Consider the following 22,646-nt stretch of genomic DNA (forward strand, 5'->3'; position numbering starts at 1 on the left):
CAATCTCATTAAAAAAAAAAGTATCTGTGCCCAGAAGATAAAAAATTAATTTTTAATCCTTTACAGAATACAGGTTACTTACTCTGTTCTTTATATGAACATTGCGAAACTTTAAAACAAAAGTGTCAGGGGCTCCACAGCTCATCATTATGAACCAGAACAACAAACCAACAAACATTCACCTAAGCACTAGACAGCCCTAATTTCACTCCACAAGGGGACTGCCACCTTTGCAGCAGAGGCTCTGGCGTAGGCAGGTGCTTGGTGGAAGAGCAGTGACATCTGGTGGTTTGCTAGGACACACTGTAAGCTCCCCAAGGGCTTCCACAAGACCCCCGCCTTCTTCACAGGATCCCTAAACACTACATTCCAAACTAGCTGCTCTGGGTTTTATCTTTTTAAAGTTACTGCCACTGACAACACAACAGTGAGCTATGCTCAGAAGAAGAATGTGCTCAGCATGCAGTTTTCCCCCGACCGGTTAAGAAGTTGACGCTCCTGAAAGCGGGGGAAATAAGGCTATCTTTACAATCTTTTGATCACAGAGTGTAAACTGTGATCTTAATATCTGTGTCTTCAAACACTTCCCCAAGTATTGCTGAAACTTTACTCCAGTCCAGGCGGTCAAGTCCACATCCAATCCTGGAAAATAAGACACCAAAACAGCTATCGTGAGCTCTTTTGGAGCATACTGGAAACAACCAGCCCTTCAAACAGCTACGATTTTATACAGCACTAACTCAGCTCACCACAAAGCAACAAAAGGCAGCGAGAAAGTGGAAATAATCAAGCCTGAATGTTGTGCTATCATTTAACTCCAGTGAAAAACACAAATTGTATTTGCACAATTGAACTGAAGAGTTACATCAAAGCAAATACTTGAACTCTTATTTGATGCTAGAGAGTCATCTCTTAAACGTTCTTCTGCCCTAGAAACACTGAAATATTTACATCCCAGTACCTAATTTTCTTACCTAGGCATGGAAATGTCAGTAACTCCATTGTTGAGACAGTGAGTTTTCATGGCTTCTAAACTCTTTCGCATATTCTCATATGTTGGTTTGTGGGAAACTTTCTTCTTCGTAATCTAAGTACAAACACAGAAGGTCAACCGTGCTTTAGGCATGATCATTGCAAAATATTTTCTTTTTGAAAAATACACTCCACTAAACCCCAAAACTGCAAACCCAGACTTGCTACTTTAAATGGTTACTTGGAATAATAATTACGTGCCATAGGTTAAAATAGCATAATTTAGCAGCTAGTTTTACTAACTAAAAGTCTAAATGCATGTACACAAGTTAGCTTGGCTTCTTATCAGCTAAGGAGACTGAATCCATCTCACACTTCGTATTTATAATGTCTACCAAAAACTTTATTTAGAACATCTACCAAAAAAAAAAAAACCACACACAACACAGCTATTATTGCCCTCACCATAACATCTAATATAGCTTAGTTACAAGAAAACACCTGAGTTGCATACATCTCTTACCAGGTAGTATATATATCGGTCGTCTCTTTGTAGAACTGCCACCTCCCCAGTTTTCTTTTCTAAAGTGAAGAACAACAAGATCTTTTTAAAACAATTAAAAGTCAATACCTAATCTCCCCTGCACCCCAAGTAGCTTGGAATACTCTTATTGCTGGAAATCAACGCCTGCCCATCCGGTCCTGCGTGTCCATCACACGCGTATCACTCACGTTGATCTAACAGCTCTTGTACACCTCCAAACTTCTTCTTAAAAAGAACAGCTATGCCTGCACCCATGCGACAGTCCTCGCTGATGCAATGAGCCAACGAGTCCGTCTGGGGACATGAGAAAAGGTCCCCCTTAACACACTTGATCTGAAAAACAACACAAACACCAGGGTGAATTTAAAAAAAAAGGCAGGTGCCGATTCAGGTAAGAGAATCTTTGGAATTGGGCAAGCCTGTACAATAAGGAGGGTAAGATTAAGATCGCTTACAAGTAAATGAATTAGTATGGATTATGAACCCAACACATAGCTCTCTTCTACAAAGTCAGTCACAAGTATCACAAGCCAGCTACTCAGTTCACTTTACAAAATCAAGGCTGAATAAGGAAAAGGATATAACACAGAGCGCAACTGTTTTGGTGCACATCTTCAGCACACTTTTAGTGCATCAGTGCCCAATATCCCCAGACGTTTACTTAAACAGATAAGCTCTGTGCTAATGTACATCATCCATATCACCGATACAAGCACAGGAGCACTGTAAAGTTGACAATATATTACTTTAATATCAGCCACTTTCCCCACAAAAGCAACATGGTACAACTGCCCTGTTATTAGGGGACAAGAAGGACTCTTTACAAAGAGACACATCACAGCAGCTCAAATAACCCATTTTCTACGCACTCTCTCCCCCTGATCCTTGAAGAAGTGGGTGGCCATGGTAACGTGGGCTATGGTGAAGACTCCTTCAGCTGAAAAGATGACAGAGAGAAAGAGAGTTATTAGGAACCCCAAACTGGGAAACAAGCTGGTGTGATAGAAGGCGCAAGGCTGAGACTGCCTATTAATGGGATACATGGGGCAGACAAAACAGCCCCTGGGAAGAGAGAGGAAAGGAAGCCAGCTTCCCTGCTGCAGCCCCACAGCTCCAGCCTACTGAGGTGCAAGGCAGGCCCCAGCCTAGGGTTACCACAATAATCAGCACCCACAGGCCTTGCACCTTCCTTCAAGCCACCCCGGCCTCTTCAGGAAGCCCTTCAGTAGGCCAGACCTGCAGGCACAGCACGAAGAAGTCGCCGGGCCGGGCCTTGTGCCACGAACAGCCTCCCCAGTCCTCCCCACATGAGCCAAACCAACCCGTACTCTCCACTGGGGCAGGCTCATCGTCACACAAAAATGGCCGCCCCTGCCTGCTTGTCTCTCTAGGCAGGCTGGAGGAGCGCCCTCTCTATGATGCTCGCCGAGAACATTCCGAAAGCCAACCTACCCGTCCCACAGGCGCCTGCGCAGATCGATCCGAGGCGGAGCCTAGGGAGAAGACAAGAAGAGGGGGTGGGGCAGCAGCCAGCGCGTGCGCGTTGCAGGCCGCAGGGGCCGGATGAGACGCGCGCGCTCCCCTCGGCGCAGGCGCAGTAGTCGCGGTGGGGGGCCGGGCGCGGGTGGGCGGTGCCTTGTACGAAGGGCCTCGACGAAAGAGGCGGGGCGATGCGGCGCGGGCGCTCCGGTGCGCCTGCGCAACGCGTGCCCGCCCCCTCCCCTGCCTTTGTTCGGGGTTGGGCGCCATTTTGCGCGGCGGCTGAGTGGAGGCGCTGATTGGGTTTCGGGGACCGGTAGCGGAGCCAATCAGCGCGGGACCCGAACCGGGGGAGCGAGGCACGGTGAGTGCGAGCAGCCAATATGGAGCCCCCGAGCGCCGGCCCCAGCGCCGGGATTGGCGGGGCCGAGTGGCCAGTCAGGAGGCCGCTCGCAGGGCCGGGGCCGGCCGGCCGGGCGCTGGGGGAGGCGAGGGGCCGGGGCCCGGCTCCTGCCGGGGGGGGGGGGTGAACCGGGAGGAGAGGGGCCGGGGTGGGCCGGGCCGCGGGAGGAGAGTGCCTGGGCTGGGGGCCGGGGCGAGCGTACCGGGCGGTGCGGGCGCGGGGCCAAGGGCGGCAGCCGTGGAGGGGAAGGCGCCGCCGCGGGCTGCGGCGGCCCGGGCTGCTGAGGGGAGATGCGCGGCAGCGGGCCCGGCCTCCCTCGGCGGGCCTGGCCTTGCCCGTGCGGGGCCGCTGGGACGGGAGCCGGCAGGGCTCCGCCCTCGAGCGGCCGGGAGGGGGGAGCGGGGCGGGCGAGCCTCTCCGCTGGCCCCGCTGACAGATGGGCCGCGGGCGGCCCGGGCTGCCCCTCCTCCTCCTCTCCCCCCCCCCCCCCGCCGCCCGCCGTGCCCGGGGGCGGGGGGAGCCGCCGCCTGTGCGCCAAGGGCAGGTCGCTGCCTCCGCCGGGGCAGCGTCCCCCGGGTTCCGCCCCCCCCCCCCCCCCCGGCCATCGCGAAAAGGACCTGGATGCCAAATGCCGCCGGCCGCGGGGAGAAACCGCCTCGCTGCGGGTGCGAGGGGCCTCGGCGCCGCCTCTGCCGCCCCTCGGCGGGCTGCGGGGCACTGCTTCGTCCGCCCCGGCGCGGCCTCTGCCCGCAGCGAAAATTCTCCCGTCTCTGGCTCTGCAATAAAATGAAAACGTCTCTGGGTGAACTCCCCGACTTACAAGTTTGATAAGGAGGTCAGGAACGAGAGACGGACACCTCGTGGTGTTTCCTGTTGAACAGCAGGAGATAAGGCTGTGGCCTGTCTGCGCTGTTGTTTAAGTGAAATCCTGTTCTTGGCTTTGTGCGAGTGTCCTGTCCGTTGAGGACAGTGATCGCGGGGGTAGGTTGACAGGGTCCGTCCTAGAAATTTCTGCCAGTTTAGTAATGTTGCTTCAGGGTGTGACACAGTTTAAAATGATGCTTTCATGCTAACTCAAGCTCTGGCATAGATTATCACACGAGCAATGTCTCAGCACAGCTTATCCATGTGGGGAGCTGTCGATGTAGCTGCTGTTAGGATGGTGTGTAGATGAGTGTATATATGTATATACTGATAGAACTAGAGCACTAAGTCGTGGCCAGTGCGGACAAGGGCCTGGCAGTAAGGCATGTGGAGGGAGCTCACTAGTGAGATCAGCTGTGGGAGGGGCGTGCTGTCGCTGATCTTTAAAATTTAACTTTGACAGAGCAACGCTGACTCTGTTTTAATGAAGAGAATGAAACATAATCCTGTGGAGGACTGCGATCCAGTACATGTGAAATCTTCCATTGTGACGGGTTAGCTACGACCCTTAGGATTGCAATGTTACTTATGTTTTAAGTAAACAGGACAGGGGCTTGATGTGAGGGTCTGAGAAGAAGTATTCTGGGATATAAGTAGGTCTGCGCTTAATTACTGGTTGTGGCGTTGGGGAAACCAGAGAAGTTTTGGCCAATGTAATTTAGTGGCATCCCGAGCTTGCTATTGGAAATGCTTCCATGAAGAATGAAATGTGGGAGCTGTTTTCTGACAGGCCAACACACTTTTAGGGAAGAGATTAAGTATGCTGGGCGCAATGAAAACCTTGATAGACAGAAGCAACTCAGAAAGAATATTTGTCTCCTCTTATTCTGCGGAAAACTGTTGCTAATGGGTCAAAGATAGTTAAAATTGCAGCAAAATTTCTGTGCTGTGACTCAGATTATTTTTGTTGTTTCCAGCTTTAGTGTTCTTGCATCTTAATTCTGAACAAAATACCTGATCGGGACCGAGAAGGCTTACATTATTATGGCAGTTGTGTGTCCTGCAGTGAACTTGCTTCTGATCTGTCCTGATACATATTGGTTAATCTTTTTTTTTTTTTTTGTGAGTAAACAATACTTTGTGTTAATGAACAAGAAATCAATGAAATGTAAAAACATAGCATGTTTTCTTAGGTCGCAGTGAGGAATAACTCTATGAGAAAACTGAAATGTTCTTAAGATGAATGCAAGACACTTAAGTACAAAGGATATTTTAAAATTAAAGAGCAGGAAGTAAGAGAGGTGTCATTACAGTAGTAACCACAAAAACTATTACGGTTAGTGGAAGTTGTGGCTAAATGTTATATGCATTTCTTTGAACGCTGAAAGGACCTGTTTTTTTATTGCTTTAAACTTTGAAGATGAAGGTCAAAGACTGCTTTTTCACTAGTGTAACGGGTACTTTTCCAGTTGTAGCATAAATCAAATTCCTCATTAAAAGTAATGGTAAGAATTCTTTCTTTGTTGTTCAACTAAGAAGAGAAGAAATGTGGGGAAGAAAGAGGTAATGGAACTAAGTATTTTATTTCAGCAGTGTGTTCTTCATATGTCTAGGCAAGGGTCCAAGAAAGGAGAGGTAGTAAAAGGATAGAAGCAATGAGAAGTCTGCTGGCTATTTTCAAATTATACAAAAGTGCGAGGAGAGGGGAGAGATACAAGGTAGGAGTGCTGCATACTTGGGAAGGAGAGACTATTTCGCTTAGCCTCGTTGAATTCTTGAAAGGTAGCTTGGTTTTACACTTAAACTTTTGTATGTTGTGAGCTTTTTAGAGGACCCTTCCCAATCACAGTAGGCAACTGCCCATAAGGCAACTGCCCGTAGCCCAGAGTATGTGCACTCGAGATAAAACAGTCATGGAGTAGAAAGAGGTTCATAGCTTCTATTTGATTTGCTGAGGATTACTGACAGAACTGAAACTGAGGTCCTTTTGATTCTCAGTCAAGGTACGTGTTACTGAAATCAAAAAATCTGTTCCTAGATGAAAGTAAGATGACATTATGAAAGAGGTAGGTTAAACAGCTGCGCTTACTGTGTGGTTCTGACCAAGGCATCTCATCTCAGTGTCAATTGATGGTTTGCTTTTCAGTTACTGCAAGATAGTACTGATCTTGAAACCTTGGGAAAATAATCGCATGCTTTTTTTCTTGTCTTGTCAGATACACAGCCTGAGGTGTGCCGTGTACAGTATTGGAACTGAAGAGCAATGGAGCAGTACACAGCAAATAGTAACAGCTCCACAGAGCAGATTGTTGTGCAGGCTGGACAGATTCAGCAGCAGGTATGGAAAGTTATCATAAAGGGTGAGCTGGCATTCCCAATACTTAGCCATAAACCTTTTTGTACTTTTTTTTTTCCTTTCCTTCCCACCCCGGCCCATACGTTCCGCAGAGCCAGCAGAATGCTTCATGATGCTGTCTGGATACGTGTTTACCTGACTTCTGTCACTTAATCAGTGGTCTTGTTTTGTCATTGAAGTCTGAGTAAATATTTTTTTAATCTAATTTAATAAAATTACAGGTATGCAAGTTACCAAGTTTTGGTGGAGTAGGGACTTCATAAACTGATAGTGACATGAGGCAAATAAAAATCCTGAAAATGGAGGGAACAGAATATTAATCTGAATAGTTGATTTTCCACAAGGAACAATGTAGATCCCTCGCAAAATTGAAGTAGGTTTTGTCCAAGCAAAGAGAGGCTTTATTCAACTTTCTCAAAACAAGTATCTATTGAAATCTGTTGTTTTGTTACTGGAGATGGATCAGAATGAACATACACCACTGGAATCGCAACAAAACTTCACCCCAAAAGTTTGGGTGAATTCATTCCGAAAAGAGATTTCTAGTTCATGTGTTACAACGTGCAGACAAGTAAAGCTGTTTGTTTTTTTTTTTTTTAAAGGGCTTATATATTTTTGGTTGGTATTACGTTACACCCATTCACGTATTGTTAGGTATTTTCAGATGAGCTGTGTTGTGGCTGAATTTGGGGTTGTTGCATCTGATGTTTGTTTTAGTTCAGGACAAGAGGAGTTTCTTTGCTTAAGCCATGCAAATGAATGACATGCTGCGGGTTATATTTGTAATAAGATATTATGCTTGCTTTGTTATTAGTCTGTTTGAGTGTTTGATGGGAACAGGCCAGGACCAGCGTTCTTCTCCCGCTGAATTTAGTGGAAGTTAACTCTTTCAGCAAGAACAAGGTTATAGTTGAGGTTAAAAAATTACAATTTAAGAATTGTCAAAAATTCTGGTACTGCTTCCAGCAGGTGACCAAAGATAAAGTATTTGATTCTATTGGTATTTTTTTAACAAGAAGGGAGGTAAAAACATACCTTGACTTGTTTCAGTTGTAGTATGTGCTCTCAAAGCCTGTGTTATATTATACACGAAACAGTTGTTTTTCTAAGAGAAACTTTTGAATCGGCCAATTGTAGTACAGTTTTTAGAGATGTCCTTCATCTTCCAAAATGCTAACGCAGTTAACAGATTGTTTTAGTACTCTTGCTAAAGAGGCTAAAAATAGACTAGGCTCTTAGATTTAACTGCTCTTTCAAATTCTCAAGATTGTCCTTCAAGGTCAGTGGTGGAATATTTTGATGCGGAGCTGACCTAGATGTATCTTAGTCTGCAGTTATCTGTGCTGCTGTTCTGGGCATAAAGGAATTTATGGCCTTCATTGTGACTAACAGGTCAGACAAAATCTGAAACCCCTTCACAATAAGAAGCTTGGACAGTGAAAGGAAAGCACAAGTGGAAAGGTAGCACATTCTAAAATGAAAAATAATCTATCATGCTATTTGTAACTGATTTTTGTTTAGGGTTGTGAAAGCTGCCAGTGTGCATATGCAATTTTGCTCGTATTCCTTTCTTAGGTTTGCTAAACATATTTGCATACCTTATGTTCAAGAGCAGTGTGTATGAATTTTAAATTCATCCTCTTCCAGCAAAGTGTGGTTGTCTCTTGTCTGAGCTATGCATTTCTGTGTTTCAAGCTATTCCTGTTCCTATTCCCAGCAGCAGGGTGGTGTCACTGCTGTCCAGTTGCAGACTGAGGCCCAGGTGGCATCCGCCTCAGGCCAGCAAGTCCAGACCCTCCAGGTAGTGGTGATCTCTCTAATTGTGTTTGTGAGCACTGCATGACTCTCCCCGTCGCCACATATCTAATGCTGTGTTTCTACCAGGGTTTGAAATAGGGACAGGACAATTTGTGGCCAAAAGCAGCTGTGCTTTTCTGCTAGCTGAAGGGTTTGTTCATGAAGAACAGGTTACAGCTTTTCATTGAATCTCAAATGGATGCCAGAAACCCTAATGCATTCATGAATTTCTGCTGCTGTAATTACGAAAGTGAATAGTCATTGAAATGGAACTCAAACTCAAAAAGAAATAACATCTTGCAGTCCAGAGATATAACTCAAGAGATACAAACTGACTTTTGTACGGTTTCAAGGAGAAGAGATTTCTGATACCCAGGGTGAATAGGATTTGTGTATCTTCGCTGCATGGAAAGAAGCCAGAGATGCGGTGGGTGACCCACCAGCCTGCAGAGTGAAACTTTTTCATCTGTGATTAAAAAGGGCAACTGAGCCCCTTATTAGATCCTGTGGGATTGAGATACCTGATTTCTTATTGATATTTGGACAAAACAGGAAAATCCAGGAGAGCCATTTATCCTAATAGTAAATATGTCACAAATTGGAAAGAAATGCAAGGTTATTTCAAACCCTGATTGGTTCTGATGTGAAGTACTGTCTCTTGCAAACTTCATCTCATTAGCTCATGTAGGAGGCTTTTAAAGGAGTTGATAAACCCTGGATAGTCATAGCAATTTAGTAGAGCTTTCTTCACTTGGTATTTTGTTTTTGTTTGTGTATTTGTTTGTTTAAACTCTTCAGAGGAAGGAAGTTCTGAGAGGCTAGCATGGTCTTGCCAGATGTACAATTGAACACAGCATTTTTTATGTTCAGAGTTAAAATAGAAAAAACTGGCTGACGTGGATTGCTTGGAGCTCTGTGGCCTCCTAGTCCCATAGTGCAATGTTTGCTTTTCCTTGTTTTTTTTTCTTTTCGCTTGCTCTAATACATTAACAAGAATCCTAGAATTTATCATTTTTCTTTCTACTTACTGGATATTGTACTGCTGACTGCGCTTCTCTGTGGTTGACATGAGCATGCTTATATCTTTCTACTTGTGTTGTAATTCAAAACACGTACTGCCAATTATGTTAGTGGCTTTCACGTGTTTGGGAAACCAAACAGTCTAGCAGGGGTATTAGGTGACCTGTAAACTCCAGAATATTCTATTTAGGGCCTTGATTATTGAGGTACCATTGTGGTTGTTTCCTTAGATGTGTTAGCATATAATTCACTATGATTTTTGACCTATGCAAAGTGAAGCTTTTTTTTTTTTTTTTTTTTTTTTTTAGGTAGTTCAGTGTATGCTGAAAATCTGTACTGATATTTAGTTTGACTTGTGTTCTGTAATGAAGGTGACTGTGGAGTGAGCTTTGGCTATTGCATACTCTTGATGTTTTCAGGTAGAAAACCCAGGAGCTCGGTGACTTTTCTTTCGTCTTCTCTTGTTTCCAAATAAGGGAGAGTATAGTAAAGAGTGATTGCCTAGTTCATAAGATCATTTACATTTAAGCTGTGGAGGTTTGGTTTTTCCATACTCTTTTCAAAGATGTATTTTGGGATGTTTGGGGCTTGGCAGACAAGGATGTTTAAACGGAGGGATTTTCTTCTTGCCATTTATTTCATGAGCCTTTTTCCTAGTGAGTGATTGCAGACACTATTGAATGAGTTTCGCTGAATTTATAAATTCTCTGTAAACCTTGCTGGTCCAGGAAGTGGTTGCTGCTGGTTTTCATTCAGTCTTCCTTACTGAACTACAGTTTGGGCTGTTAACGTTAATAATTTCACTTCATAACCATGAAAAGATTCCTTATGAACGTGACATGCTATATATCAGTTAGGAAACGGAAATGTTGCAAGAATGTAATTGGAGAAAGTTGAAGCTACCTCAGAATCTCTGTCAGGATAACTTCTTTAGAGCTTTTTCTCCTTAAGAAGCCCAATTAAAGATTTATAATAGTGATGTGGATAATGAAGTTTCTTTTACTTTGCTTTACTCTCAGGCTGTGCATGAAGATAGTTACTGTGTTTGGACAGTTTAGCCACATATTTCATGCTTTGTTGCAATTGGACTTGGAAGTTTTGGTTAGGCTGTGGCAGAAAAAGATAGCTTACAAAATCCAGCAGCATAACATGGAGAAAGTTTTAGAAATTAAAGATATTTGATGCTGATTATGAAACCAGTTTAGTGACTGTTGCTCACTTTCTCTGGTGACTGCATTAAAATAGGTGAGCATTTAGCCTGATGTGGTTTCATGTCACCAGACTTCTTTTCATTGTTATGTTTGTTTTTTCTCCTGTTTTCTAGGTCCAGGGTCAACCATTAATGGTACAAGTAAGCGGAGGTCAGCTGATCACCTCGACTGGTCAGCCCATCATGGTGCAGGCTGTACCTGGGGGTCAGGGCCAGACAATCATGCAAGTCCCGGTTTCTGGAACACAAGGACTGCAGCAGGTGAGATAACTCAAATTTTGTTAAAGATAAATCACAAAAGAATGAACTGTGAAGTTCTCACCTTGTCAGCTAGACTATATTCGCCTTAGCACTGTTAAAATAGGCTGGATAAAAATGATTGTTCTCCAGCTATGGAAGTGTCACAGTGAGCTGCATATTCAAAATTAAACTAAATTTCCTTCTGTATTTAGTTTTGTATTTTATGGGATGGTGCAAACCTTTTACAAGTAGTCCATTAAAATACAACTAGAGATTTTTGTGTGCGTTTAACTGGCTATTACACTATATGGCTCGCTAAAGAGGATGTTTTTTAAAAAGAAAGTTTCTTAAAAATAATTTTTGTGTTGGAGTTCATCTAATACATGCTGGCTGGAGCTGAATTTAAACTTTCCCATTATGCAGAAAATAAGACTTTAAAAAGATATATGATGGATTTATTAGAAGTAATTATTTTGAAACATTGATTTAATAGAGAGTTTTTAAATTTGAGCAAGTGCTCGATATGTGTTCCTCAAACTATAATAGTGTCGTAATGAAAGTGTTTCTGGTATTTGAGAATGGGATTTAGGAATCAAGTTCAGCACAGTCAAGGAAGGCACATGATGTCTTGGTGTTCTGAGAGGCTTATTTAGTGATTGTTTAAATTTCCTTGGTTGAAAGACAATATTCTTTGTGTTAGGTTCTATATAGCCTGTTGTTGGAGGAAAGCTTATAACTGCTTTTTTTTAAAGCAGAAGCTGCAAAACAAACTTCAGTTTCTCTTTTTATCTAAGAAGTGTTCCAAATTGGTGGAAACACTTCTCTGCAAAGCTGAAGATAATTTTTATTTATATGAAGACACACACACACACACACACACACACACACACACACACACACACACACACACACACACACACACACACACACACACAGTGATTTGGTGCATACATATATATGGCTACTTCTGTATCCTGGATAATTAACACTCTACAGATACCTTAAATCTTAGTCCTCTTTTCTTCCTCTGACCTGGGTATTATTATTCCTAGTTTCATGTGAATAATTTATTTCTTTTGAATGTTTTATTGTGTAAGCAGTGGAGAACTGCTAGGGCATGATGACACTAGCATGTTATATTTCCTCTATTCTGTATGGTCCTGCCTGCTGTTGTATCAGTGATTACTGTGCCACAGAGAGGAATAAATTAAAACTCTTTTCAGTTTAAAATAGAAAAAGAGAAGAACCAGTGCTTGCTTTTTCTTGGCAACAGTAAATCGTCCTCACAGATGATTTGGTAACGCTGAGGCCAAGGAGGGAGAAACAAGAGGCATAGTTAATGTTCCTTTCTGACTCTTTCTTCCACAGATTCAGTTGGTCCAGCCAGGTCAGATTCAGATTCAAGGTGGGCAGGCTGTGCAGGTACAGGGGCAGCAGGGCCAGACCCAGCAGATCATTATACAGCAGCCACAGACTGCAGTTACTGCTGGCCAGACACAGGTAACTGCACCAGCATGAAAGGATTTTCTTGAGAGGAATAGGAAGAGAAACTTGACAAATAACTTAAGATATGGTTAAGTAAAAAGGAAAAAAAAAAAGAATTTATTAATATTGAGGAGAACTTGAGAATAAAATTAATATTTTTGTGGTATTTTCAAGCATAACTCTGGGGCAGAATAAGTAGATTGCATGTTTTTATCCATTGTGTTTCTCTGTATTATTGGTTCATGGCTGTTTGTCTATTTGTTGAAGTTTAAAGACATGAAGTACTGCTAATTTTATATTTCCCACATTTTGTGAAATCATCTAGTCATACCAGGGTTTTCTGTTGATTCTTCTGTTCAGGACCATAATTAAGTTTTTGGGCAGAACAGTCCTTCCTTTAACAAACATGTAGTGAGATACAAAACCTCGAACTTGTTTACTTGTTTTTTTTTTTTTTTTCAATATTAAATACCACACTGTTAAAATAAGTTTGTTCAAGTACTTAATCTACAGTTCGATTGGCTTGTGTTCCACCCTATTTCTTTATGCTGGTAATACAGCAAAAGAAATACGTGCCTGAAACACCTTAAACACTGTATGTAATTTACAGGAACTGTAAAATTTGGGAAATAAGCAATTAGTAAGTTTACTGTGTTCTTTGTTTTGTTTAGACCCAGCAACAAATAGCAGTTCAAGGGCAACAGGTAGCGCAGACAGCTGAAGGCCAGACCATAGTCTATCAGCCAGTTAATGCTGATGGGACCATTCTTCAACAAGGTATGAGCTTTGGTGTCAAAAAGATCATGACCTCTTAATACTTGTTTTGTAGGTTTTTACTGCCTTGTATGTATTGTCAAAGAAAAAATGGAGATGCAGTGCTGACTGTGCTACGATTGTTGTCAGGCCAAAGGTTGGCATAGTGAATGGAAGAAAAAATGTTTACATTATTCTCCCAGCTTTTAAACGGAATACGGAAGTTCTTTTCCACAGAAAAATAATTTTAAAAAATTCCTCTCTCTAGCAAGGGCTATTAGAATAGAAGCACTTAAGTTTGCTGTTGAGCCTTAGAATATGTGATCTCTTATCTTTGGCTGGGATTATTGTTCAGATGACAAAAATTCAAAAAAGAAAAATTTTTAATTATGAGGACCAGATGATGTAATAAATAATAACAACTAATAATTTGCAATGCTTTTTAAAATCCTATTCCATGTTATGGAAGGGTGAATGAGTGAAAATGGAAGCGGGACTAATGGTGTTCCCTTCTTTCTGTGTGCGTGTTTTTGTTTTTTTTTTCTTTTGTGTTTTATTTTCTTAAAGTTACAGTCCCTGTTACAGGCATGATCACCATTCCAGCAGCCAGTTTGGCTGGAGCACAAATTGTCCAGACGGGAGCCAACACCAATACGACCAGCAGTGGACAAGGGACTGTGACAGTGACGCTACCAGTTGCTGGAAATGTTGTCAATTCAGGTGGAATGGTTATGGTATGTTCTTAACTTTCTATTTTATAAAGGTTGAGCTTTAAGATGTCTGCGCACAAATGATTGTTTGAGATCCGCGTCAACTCAGGACGGCTGCTCTTCTCAGTAGCTAGCATTAGTTTAAAGTTTAAACAATGTATGCTTTCAGCTTTAATGACCTGTTTCCTAATGTGAACTATGTATTCTGTACTTTTCCCTATATTGGATTAGGGAGTTCAGAGATCTAGAAACTGAAAAGTAAAATAAGCTGTTAACTGATAAGCAGAGGTTTGAAAAGACTGAATAAAATACTACTTTTTTGAGGATGCCTTAGTATTTGTTTTTGTGACTCATAAGAAGGCTTTTTGCATAAGTTCTTACTTCTTTGTCGTGAGATGCATTTTTAACTTGAATTTTATTTTTCATCTCCACTAGATGTCAGCAGTTCTGTAAGTTGTATTTGCTTAAGGAATTCTTGGAAATAATCATATAAATGAAATAAGTGCTAACCAAACAGAAAAGGAAGAGATAGGCATATCCTCTATGCCTAACTGTACAAGAAGCAGTAATGTGGTCATTGAACTGTATATTGTGCTGAAATGTTACCATTATCAGGAAAAAGCAAGCATAAGCTATGTGTATTTGATTTGTTTAAATTTATTCTCTGCTTTGAGACCAACTTTATTACAGCTTTTAACTTAAAGTAGAGTTGCATTATCTGAAGTAAAATTGAAAGTATGTAACTTTTAACTTATTGTTGCACGTAGTAGTTTTTGCTTGTTCTGAGCCACAGGTACTAAAAACCTTCTCCTCTGTACAGATGGTACCTGGAGCTGGATCGGTACCAGCTATCCAGAGAATACCTTTGCCTGGAGCAGAAATGCTTGAAGAAGAGCCACTCTACGTAAATGCCAAACAGTATCACCGGATCTTAAAGAGGAGGCAGGCACGTGCTAAGCTGGAAGCCGAGGGAAAAATTCCCAAGGAAAGAAGGGTGAGACTGTAACTGAGATCTAATACTGCATGGAGAAGACATGGAAAACCTCTGCTGGAAAAACGGGGATTGCAATCTTAAGTGTTCTTCAGTTTGTGGCGGTGGTGGTGTTCATAAGCTACATCAGAGTAATTCCTATTAAGTCCCTTAGTGGCAGTCCTGCTTGCTTTCCTTGCTTTTAATTGTTGAATATATATGTATGAATGTGTATGTATTGCATTGCAATAAGGCATTTACTGGAAGCACTGGGCAGACTTTTTCACTGGTCAGGAACTTCTTCCATGGTCTCATTTACTGGAAGTACTGAACTTGAAAGAGTAGGCTGGTCTTTCATTAGTCTTTTCTTCCATATTGTTACAGAAATACTTGCACGAATCTCGGCATCGTCATGCCATGGCCAGGAAGCGGGGAGAAGGTGGACGTTTCTTCTCACCAAAGGAAAAAGACAGTCCGCATATGCAGGTAAGCAGACCTTTGTTCTTTGGACAGCTGACACGTTCAGTTCTTAATAATACACTTCAGGGTTGTCTTTCTACTGTTTTTGTTCTTTTGGGCTAGATTGCTGGTCCTTGTCCCTCTCTGCATCTGGATTTGTTTCAGGCATTGTCAAGAAAGCTTATCTCTTACTTCTTGTAGAGACCAAGCATCTATTTGCCTCGAGCAGTTAGATTAAAGTAACTTTAATAGAAAATTATTCATTTTGGTTTACAAACAGAGAATGCTTGTATTTGTTGTTTGTCCTAAGAAATACAGTCAGCTCGTCTTTTTTGATTGGATACCATTAAGTCTTCTCTTAGGACTTGAATTAAAGGAAGAGGCAACTTGCCTTGCATCTGATGAAAAATTGAAAAATGTGAATATTTGATTCTTAGTTGCATGTTGTTTTAAGTAAAATGTACAAGATAAATTTTCAAAGGAGGGAACATAACAGAGTGAAAATAGCAAATACTGTTGTGCGTTCGTGCTTTAAAGTATTCCTGTGGCTCTAGCAGATGAATGTTTCTTATTCTGAAGTGAAATCCTTCCATATACTGGTCCATACTAGGTCTTCCCAGGTAGCAGAAACAACGCGTTCTTAGGAACCGTTAAGATTTATATAATCCAGTTCTCTTCCACTCACCTATAAAACCCAGCTGAAAATGTGATGTGCTCAGAGATCAAGGGAGAGAGTAGATGTATCTTTTGATAAAGGGAGTTGTGCGTGATTCTGTATGGAAAACTGCTGAAGTTACAACATTGTATGTATTTTGTATCTGTAGGATCCATCTCAGGCCAATGAAGAAGCAATGACACAGATGATAAGAGTTTCTTAACCACTACCTAAAGAAAAAAATAACTGAATACAATTCCTGTCCCTTCTGCAAGTCTGTCTTACCTTACCAGTGTATCAAGCAAGTCTTTCAATGGGACAATCGCCATATCACAGCCTATCCTTTTCTACAGAACAAACACCACTTTTTCAGTATGTGGCTGAGATTTTAACTGCAGTGGACTCAACAAATAGAAACTTAATGACTTCATTGGTATACTCTTCTGATCCAGCGCAGGGATTTCAAAGTCTGACTGCTCATACCTTGTTTTGGGTTTTTTTTTTGTAATCTCTTGCATTAAGGTTGGCCATGGGTGAGAGTGCCGCTGACTTGATGATCAGCAATAACTCTGGCATGCTGAAGCAGGGCCAGCAAAGACCTGTTGGAGTTATGGCCCTTCTGTACAGAGACATAATTCAGTTTATAGCAACCAGCACTGACATGGCTTCACCACGGTGCTTTGTTTTCCCAGTAGAGACTTGTTATTTACATCTACTCCTTACAACTTTGGACTTACTGTCAGCTGAACTGTTTACTGCTGTTGCATTTGCACTTCTGAAACTGGCAAAACTGAAGGGGGTTTCAAGCTCCATCCTGTGAAATATGTAAACAGCAAGCCCTTCTCTGGGAAAAGTTCAGCCATCCAGTCAAAACGATAGAAATAGTTCAAGATTGTTACAAGACTTGATCTATTGCATATCCGTTTCAAGGAATAAACGGGGAGAAGGTCATGGATGTGAGTATGAAAATATAATTAGAAAAAGCAGTCTGCATAGGTATTTTTTGATATGTTTATTGCCAGTAATTGACACTTTGGAAGAAAAAGCAGATGCTAATATAAAAAGGATCAAATGTTCTAAGCGAGTCTCTTCTAAAGATTTTTTTTTTTTTTTAATCTTCCTTCTAAGTTGCCAGTGCAGTGCTTGGTTCTTCTAAAAGAAGTAAAATCTGCAATCTCAAATTGATACGACTTGACCACCTTTGAGACTGTGTTTCCTGATACCAGTTCTGCAATTCTCTGATTCTACACAGAGTGAGGGATTGTTTCATGACAGCAGAAACACAGTACAATTCAACTGAGCTCATCCTGATATAATTGAAGGACTGTTAAACAAATGAAGGCAGATATTGATGAACCTGTCAGGCTTTCTAACAGAATACCCTATTTTAGATAAAAGTGGCACTTAAAGAATGAAGAAAGAATGCTTGCTTTTTAAAAAGGCATTTTTCATGACCTTTAGCTGGCTTCTGGATGAATACCTTGACAATACATAATCTTTGTCTTTAATTCAGTAGCTAATTTACAAATTTTAAACTTGGTCCATTCTTATCGACTTGAAAGTTGGCAATGGAACCTGTAGTTCTTAAGCCTCCTAACAGGTGGTACGTGCATCTTTCCCTGTCCATTTCCTCCCACCTTGAATGAGTTATGTAGACTGGCTACATATCACCTGCATGCTGTAATCCCATCTCTTTCAATTTTTGAGTTCTGCAATTAAAACTGCATCACTACAGTTAAGTATGGAGTTGGAAGTATGTCGAGGCTTTGTGACTGAGGGAGGAGATTATGAATCTGAAAAGGGAAAGTAGCAGAGGGAGAGGTTTTACTGAGGAAAATAGCTAGAGAGGGGAGAGACTAGTTTAAATTCAGCAAAACCTGCTTAAAGTGACAAAGCAAATGCAATCTGGAAAAATATAGGAGGGAGAGAATACTGGTCATGTTTTTTTTCCATTCATTGAAAGCTTACGGCTAAAGTTACAATTCATGCAGATTGGAGGAAAAATTAGCAGATGATAAAAGGCTGGAAGGGTACAAAAAACCAGAGCCATCAAAATTGTATTTACTTTGGATAAAAGACAAAAATACTAAACCTAAAAGAGTAAAAGCAGATGGGATAGAATGCAAGAGCAGGAAGCAGGAACAGGGAGAAATGTACGATGCTGCATTCTGGGAGGGAGAGTATGCCTGCCTAGATGTTAAGGCAATGTTTAGGTCAGCCATCTGTGAAGGTACTCAGACTCTTGCCATTGAAAGTACAAAGAAGAAATGCAGATTTGGCATGTGTGTTTAGGCCGCTGGATTTTCTAAATTAAGTTCAGGATCTCCTCTGCTGAATTTCCAGTTTCATGTTCTTAGCGTTACCACAGTTGACATTGCAACTTAAAGCTGAGCAAGAAGCTGTTCTACACACAAGTGAGACCTGCAGCTATGGGAGGAGGTGGAAACCTTGTCCTATCTGTAGATAAAGGAACCTTGTTATTTTGTCTTAAATTAGATTAGTAATCTAATACTCTATTCACAAATCTTACATTTTGAGTTTTTTTTTTTTTTTAATTAGTCAAAAGGCATTTGGTTACCTCCATTGCATTGCTGGCATCTTTGGTGCCTTTGGTTGCTTCCGCCTTAAAATACTTGGCCAATTAGAGCATGGTGCTTATTTTCTTCAGTTGGCGACTATGAAATCCTCACCTAGCATTTCATGTGAGGTCACCCATTTCAGGAAAAATGTAGCTCTCTTCTAGTGAAGGAATAATGAAACTTTTGCTTTAGTTGAATTTACGACATTATTGTAAATACTTTTTAAGAGCATCTGTACATTTTGTTAGTCTAAAGTATTCATGTGCTGGAGGAATATTTCTGTGCTGGAGTAAGACAGCATCTCCATAAGATTTCTGCTCTTCACCTGACAGCTAGTCTCTGTCCTGAAGGAACCCCCTCTGACAGTTGGAAGTTAGGGAAGCAGAGATTATTGCTCTGAATTTTTTTTTTTTTTTAAACTGAGTAATTACTTGTTTTCTTAACCTGTAAACTTCTTCAAAACATCTAGAACTTTTTTCCCAGTAAGCCCTTCATATATAGGTTCTCTGATCTGTTGTTGTAGAATATGTATTAAGACCTATGGATTTGTGTTACGTAGGAAGTCTTATCGTTAATACTTTCAATAGTGATGTGAAAGCCTGAGTGCTACTGTCATATTTTTCATTTACTTTGGGTTACGTGTATTCACTTCTAAAAGTAGTATTTGCTTGGTGAGATTGGAGATATTAGTCAATACCGTGTTACCAAAAAAGTCTTTCTTTTCTTGGATAAATTTATAAGATTGGAAACATCACCAAGTTCAAACCTCTAGTAATTAAATGAGAATTCTTCATGGATTGGCTACACTTGAGCAAAAACTCCACTTCGGAGGTGCATAAAAGAGTGATGAGGATAAAAGAATGGTCTTGGGGAGAATAAAAAACCTGGTCGATTGACCCGGAGAGCACTGGAGCAGCGAACCTATCAAAACCCAGTTTTATACAAGTGTAAAGAATGGGGTGTGATGATGTTAAATGGCTTCAAGGCTTTGCATGCTTTAAAAAAAAAAAAAAGGAGAGAGAAAAAAATTCTTACTTTGTGAACGGGGGGGGGGGTACTGAGATTTGCATAATGTAAGGCAAAGTTTGTATATAGTTAAAAGTTTATAATTTTTTTTATATGATGCATTTTTTCAAGTGTATTTTGGTCTTTAATAGATGCAATTGTAAGTACTGTGTACACTATCCAGCTAATAAAAATTTATAAACTGAGAACTAGCCTGAACTCTGTTTTCCAGTCTTGTTGCTCTTTCCAGTCAAGTGCCGGCACGGAGGGAGAGGGCAGCGCCAGCAGGCCGGTTTCCAGCTCTGCCGCCCTCCCTCACCCCAGGGAGGGGAAGGGGGCCGCAGGGCGCTGCCAGCTGCTCTCATGCCCCATGAGGAAGGGCCTGGACATCTTTCAGAAGCCGGTACATACCTTTTTGTTTTCTCTTCTGTCGCTCTCCAGCAGCAAAATGGCAGCTCCCGCTCCTGAGGTGGTGTCTGAGGCAACTGTTCTGCCCCCGAGGCCTGGCTGCTGGTGAGTGAGCAGTGGAAGCTGATTGGCTGAGGGAAGCTGGGCTGTCCAGCCACGAATGCACATTGGGTGGGGGTTGACCTAGGTCAGCGCTGATTGGCCAGTGAAGAGGCCCGTTTTCCATCTTGGCCCCCTGCTCTTCCTCCCAGGCTGGGGCAGCAGCACCTCAAGATGGCGGCTGCTGGGCAGGTGGCAGGAGCCGGGGAAGGTGAGAGCAGGCCTGGCCTCTGCAGACCTCACTGCTCTGGTGCTGGGACAGCTGCTGTCACCCCCTTGGCTGAGGAAATGGCCTTGCTGAGCTGGGGGAGGAAAGAAGGCTGCGTCAAGCTGGCCAACGTTGCTTTCACGTGTCTGCCCGAGCGTGGGGAAAATGAACATTAGGTGAGTCTTTGGGCAGAGAGGAAAGAGGATCTGCTGTAATTATTATTTAAAAGAAAAATTAACATTTTAATTCATAACAGAAACGTGCCCAGTACTCACAGCATGTCCCTTCCTTAGCTAACCATCTTCTGGATATCCGTTGGCCTAACAGCCCAAGTGCCTCGGGGTGGCAATTCCATCTTGTGTATGCTTTTGTTGGAGGACTCATTGCACACCTTGAATAATTATCCCTGAAAGGATAATTCAGGAGGAATTGCAGGAGGATCCAGTGATTATAGAAAGCTTCCCTGGAGCATAGGGAGTGCCTAATTGGTGCAGCAACGGCATCTGTTCAGAGTCACATAAGCGTAAGCGAAGGCAGTCGAACTGCCTGTTACCCCAATGCCTTTTTTTCCCCCCCAAGACATTCCTACCTTTATGTTCTTTGTTACCTTCCACGAAGGTGGCGTCTTTTCTTGTCCTCAAACTTCAATATCATGTTGTTACCTCTTTGTCCAAATATAACTGAATGGACACCCTTACAAAGGCCTTATTTCTTATGGTTTGGTACAAAAGGAAGTTTTCCTCTTAAGAGGATTGGGCAGGCTTTCAAAGGTTTAAGAGATACTCAGCTTCTGTGTCTGTCTACTAATCCCTCTTGGGCATGCTATTTCTTCCACGCATGCTGCTCAGGATCTCTTGGCAGTATTGTAACTGAAACATTAAGAATATGATAAATACTATTATCAAGAATGAGGTCCTGCACAGTTAGGCAGTCTTTTTGTGTGTTAGAAAGTAGTTGTATGTTATCAGAGTATTATTGAAATAGTTCTTGTGTGTATTTACAGTTTTAAAGCTCTTTGGGATAAAAGCAACTGTGTAAGAAACAAAACATCATGCTGTACCTAATTTCTTCTCTGTGTTCTTGCAAGAAGGGATACGTTGAACCTCACAGGTATTTGTAGCTATACGCTTTAGAAAGAACGGTAGTCGCTATTGCTGTTCTTAGAGCTGGGTTCTGCCTTTGCTGATGCAAAAATCATCTCTCCACCAGCAGAGGTTCAGAGCCTACCTGAATATCACCAGCTGGCAGCAGACTACAAAAAAGAAAACTTGTGTCCCCAGTATCATTGTGTTTCTCTCTCCTGCAGTGGATGCCTTAATAGTGTTTTCAGAGTGAACTGAGCAGCCTATCTTTACCCTATCTGTAAAACAGCTTGGTTTTAAGTGCCTAAGCTAAGAGGATAGTGTCCCTCTAGGGGAGTTGGGAGTGAAGCTCGTCCAGCAGGCTGTTCAGAGCTTCCAGTTCGATCCCGCTGTTTGGGGTTATCTTCTATATAGAACTCTTAGGCAGTCTTAGAAGGCAGTCTAGCCTCCTAACTCAGACACTGTCGTTATGTGCTGCAAAGGCCCCACAAGTTGATGATCAGTATGGGTCCTGAAGAAAGCTGGCCAGGTTTTCGGTCACTGAATTGCTGGCAGCTCTGCAGTCATGGTGAAATGCAGAAATACTGGAAATGTGATTGTTGGCAAATAGAGCAGAATAAATCCCCAAGGACAGCACAGCTGAAGATTCATGAATGCAGAAGAGCATAAACGGCAGTGCCCAAGGGAATAAACAGGCATCATAGGTTTGGAGAGAATGCCCTCTGATCATAATAGGTTATCTGATTACAAAGTCATTCAGATACTGCTTTTTACAGCTTTTTTTTTTTTTTTTTAAATTTGAAATTCTTTTCAGTTCCCTAACAAGACCAGGAGCAGACTAATTTAAAGCGATCCCTTACTTTGGAGAGAAGTTCTTATATCTGCTAATCCTGAGCTAGTCACGGTTGCCAGGATCTTGTCCTTGCTTAGTTTTGTTTTTCGGTAATCAATATTTTGCAATTGCTGGGGATGGGGGAGAAGTAAGGCAGGAAGTTGAGAACAATTGATCAGGTGTTCAAAAGTGAATAGAATGAATAAAATTCTGTGCTACTAATGTGAGGTAACTAGGCCTGGTGAGTGATGGATTTTTCTCTGTTCCTTAGGTTCCCCATGCAACAAAACTTCAGGGTTTCTTTGTACTTCAAGGAGTTACTGACAAACATTTGTTCCAAAAACGTTCTCGAGTTTTGGTGCCGTTCAGAGGAAGAGGAGTGGGCTAACTTTCCTTTGTCTAGCAGGAGACTCCTTGGTCTCCATTATTTTGTTCCCAGGCAGTAGATCCAAAATGCAGCTTACTTTCCCATTTTGTTTTTTCTGGATCTTTGAAGACATGGAGCAAAATTGGATG

General features: G+C 42.0%; 2 protein-coding genes across 40 annotated transcripts; one reads left to right on the forward strand and one right to left on the reverse strand.

The window, feature by feature from the left end:
- Positions 1-38: 38 nt before the first annotated feature.
- Positions 39-4,351, reverse strand: OARD1 (O-acyl-ADP-ribose deacylase 1). 7 transcript variants are annotated; one of them, XM_009671805.2, is made up of 7 exons: positions 4,219-4,351; positions 2,969-3,009; positions 2,386-2,453; positions 1,705-1,849; positions 1,496-1,554; positions 975-1,087; positions 39-642 (listed from the first exon to the last, which is right to left on the reverse strand). In XM_009671805.2, the coding sequence occupies exons 3-7, from the start codon at positions 2,419-2,421 to the stop codon at positions 540-542; spliced, it is 456 nt and encodes a 151-aa protein (XP_009670100.1). In that variant the 5' UTR covers positions 2,422-2,453; positions 2,969-3,009; positions 4,219-4,351; the 3' UTR covers positions 39-539. The 7 variants fall into 7 exon arrangements, with proteins under 7 accessions (XP_009670100.1, XP_068774134.1, XP_068774133.1 ...); XM_068918033.1 differs by lacking the exon at positions 4,219-4,351 and adding an exon at positions 4,016-4,164; XM_068918032.1 differs by lacking the exon at positions 4,219-4,351 and adding an exon at positions 3,601-3,779.
- On the forward strand, positions 3,017-19,710 carry NFYA (nuclear transcription factor Y subunit alpha). Of its 33 annotated transcripts, none has more exons than XM_068918004.1 (10): positions 3,017-3,359; positions 6,479-6,600; positions 8,336-8,422; positions 10,760-10,906; positions 12,254-12,385; positions 13,042-13,147; positions 13,709-13,857; positions 14,654-14,827; positions 15,188-15,289; positions 16,087-19,710. In XM_068918004.1, the coding sequence occupies exons 2-10, from the start codon at positions 6,526-6,528 to the stop codon at positions 16,138-16,140; spliced, it is 1,026 nt and encodes a 341-aa protein (XP_068774105.1). In that variant the 5' UTR covers positions 3,017-3,359; positions 6,479-6,525; the 3' UTR covers positions 16,141-19,710. The 33 variants fall into 33 exon arrangements, with proteins under 33 accessions (XP_068774105.1, XP_068774097.1, XP_068774103.1 ...); XM_068917996.1 differs by having other exon boundaries at positions 3,229-3,359; positions 13,691-13,857; XM_068918002.1 differs by having other exon boundaries at positions 3,229-3,359; positions 13,697-13,857.
- The last annotated feature ends 2,936 nt before the right edge of the window (positions 19,711-22,646 follow it).

The sequence above is a fragment of the Struthio camelus genome, chromosome 24, assembly GCF_040807025.1.
Source record: "Struthio camelus isolate bStrCam1 chromosome 24, bStrCam1.hap1, whole genome shotgun sequence".
Taxonomy (NCBI): domain Eukaryota; kingdom Metazoa; phylum Chordata; class Aves; order Struthioniformes; family Struthionidae; genus Struthio; species Struthio camelus.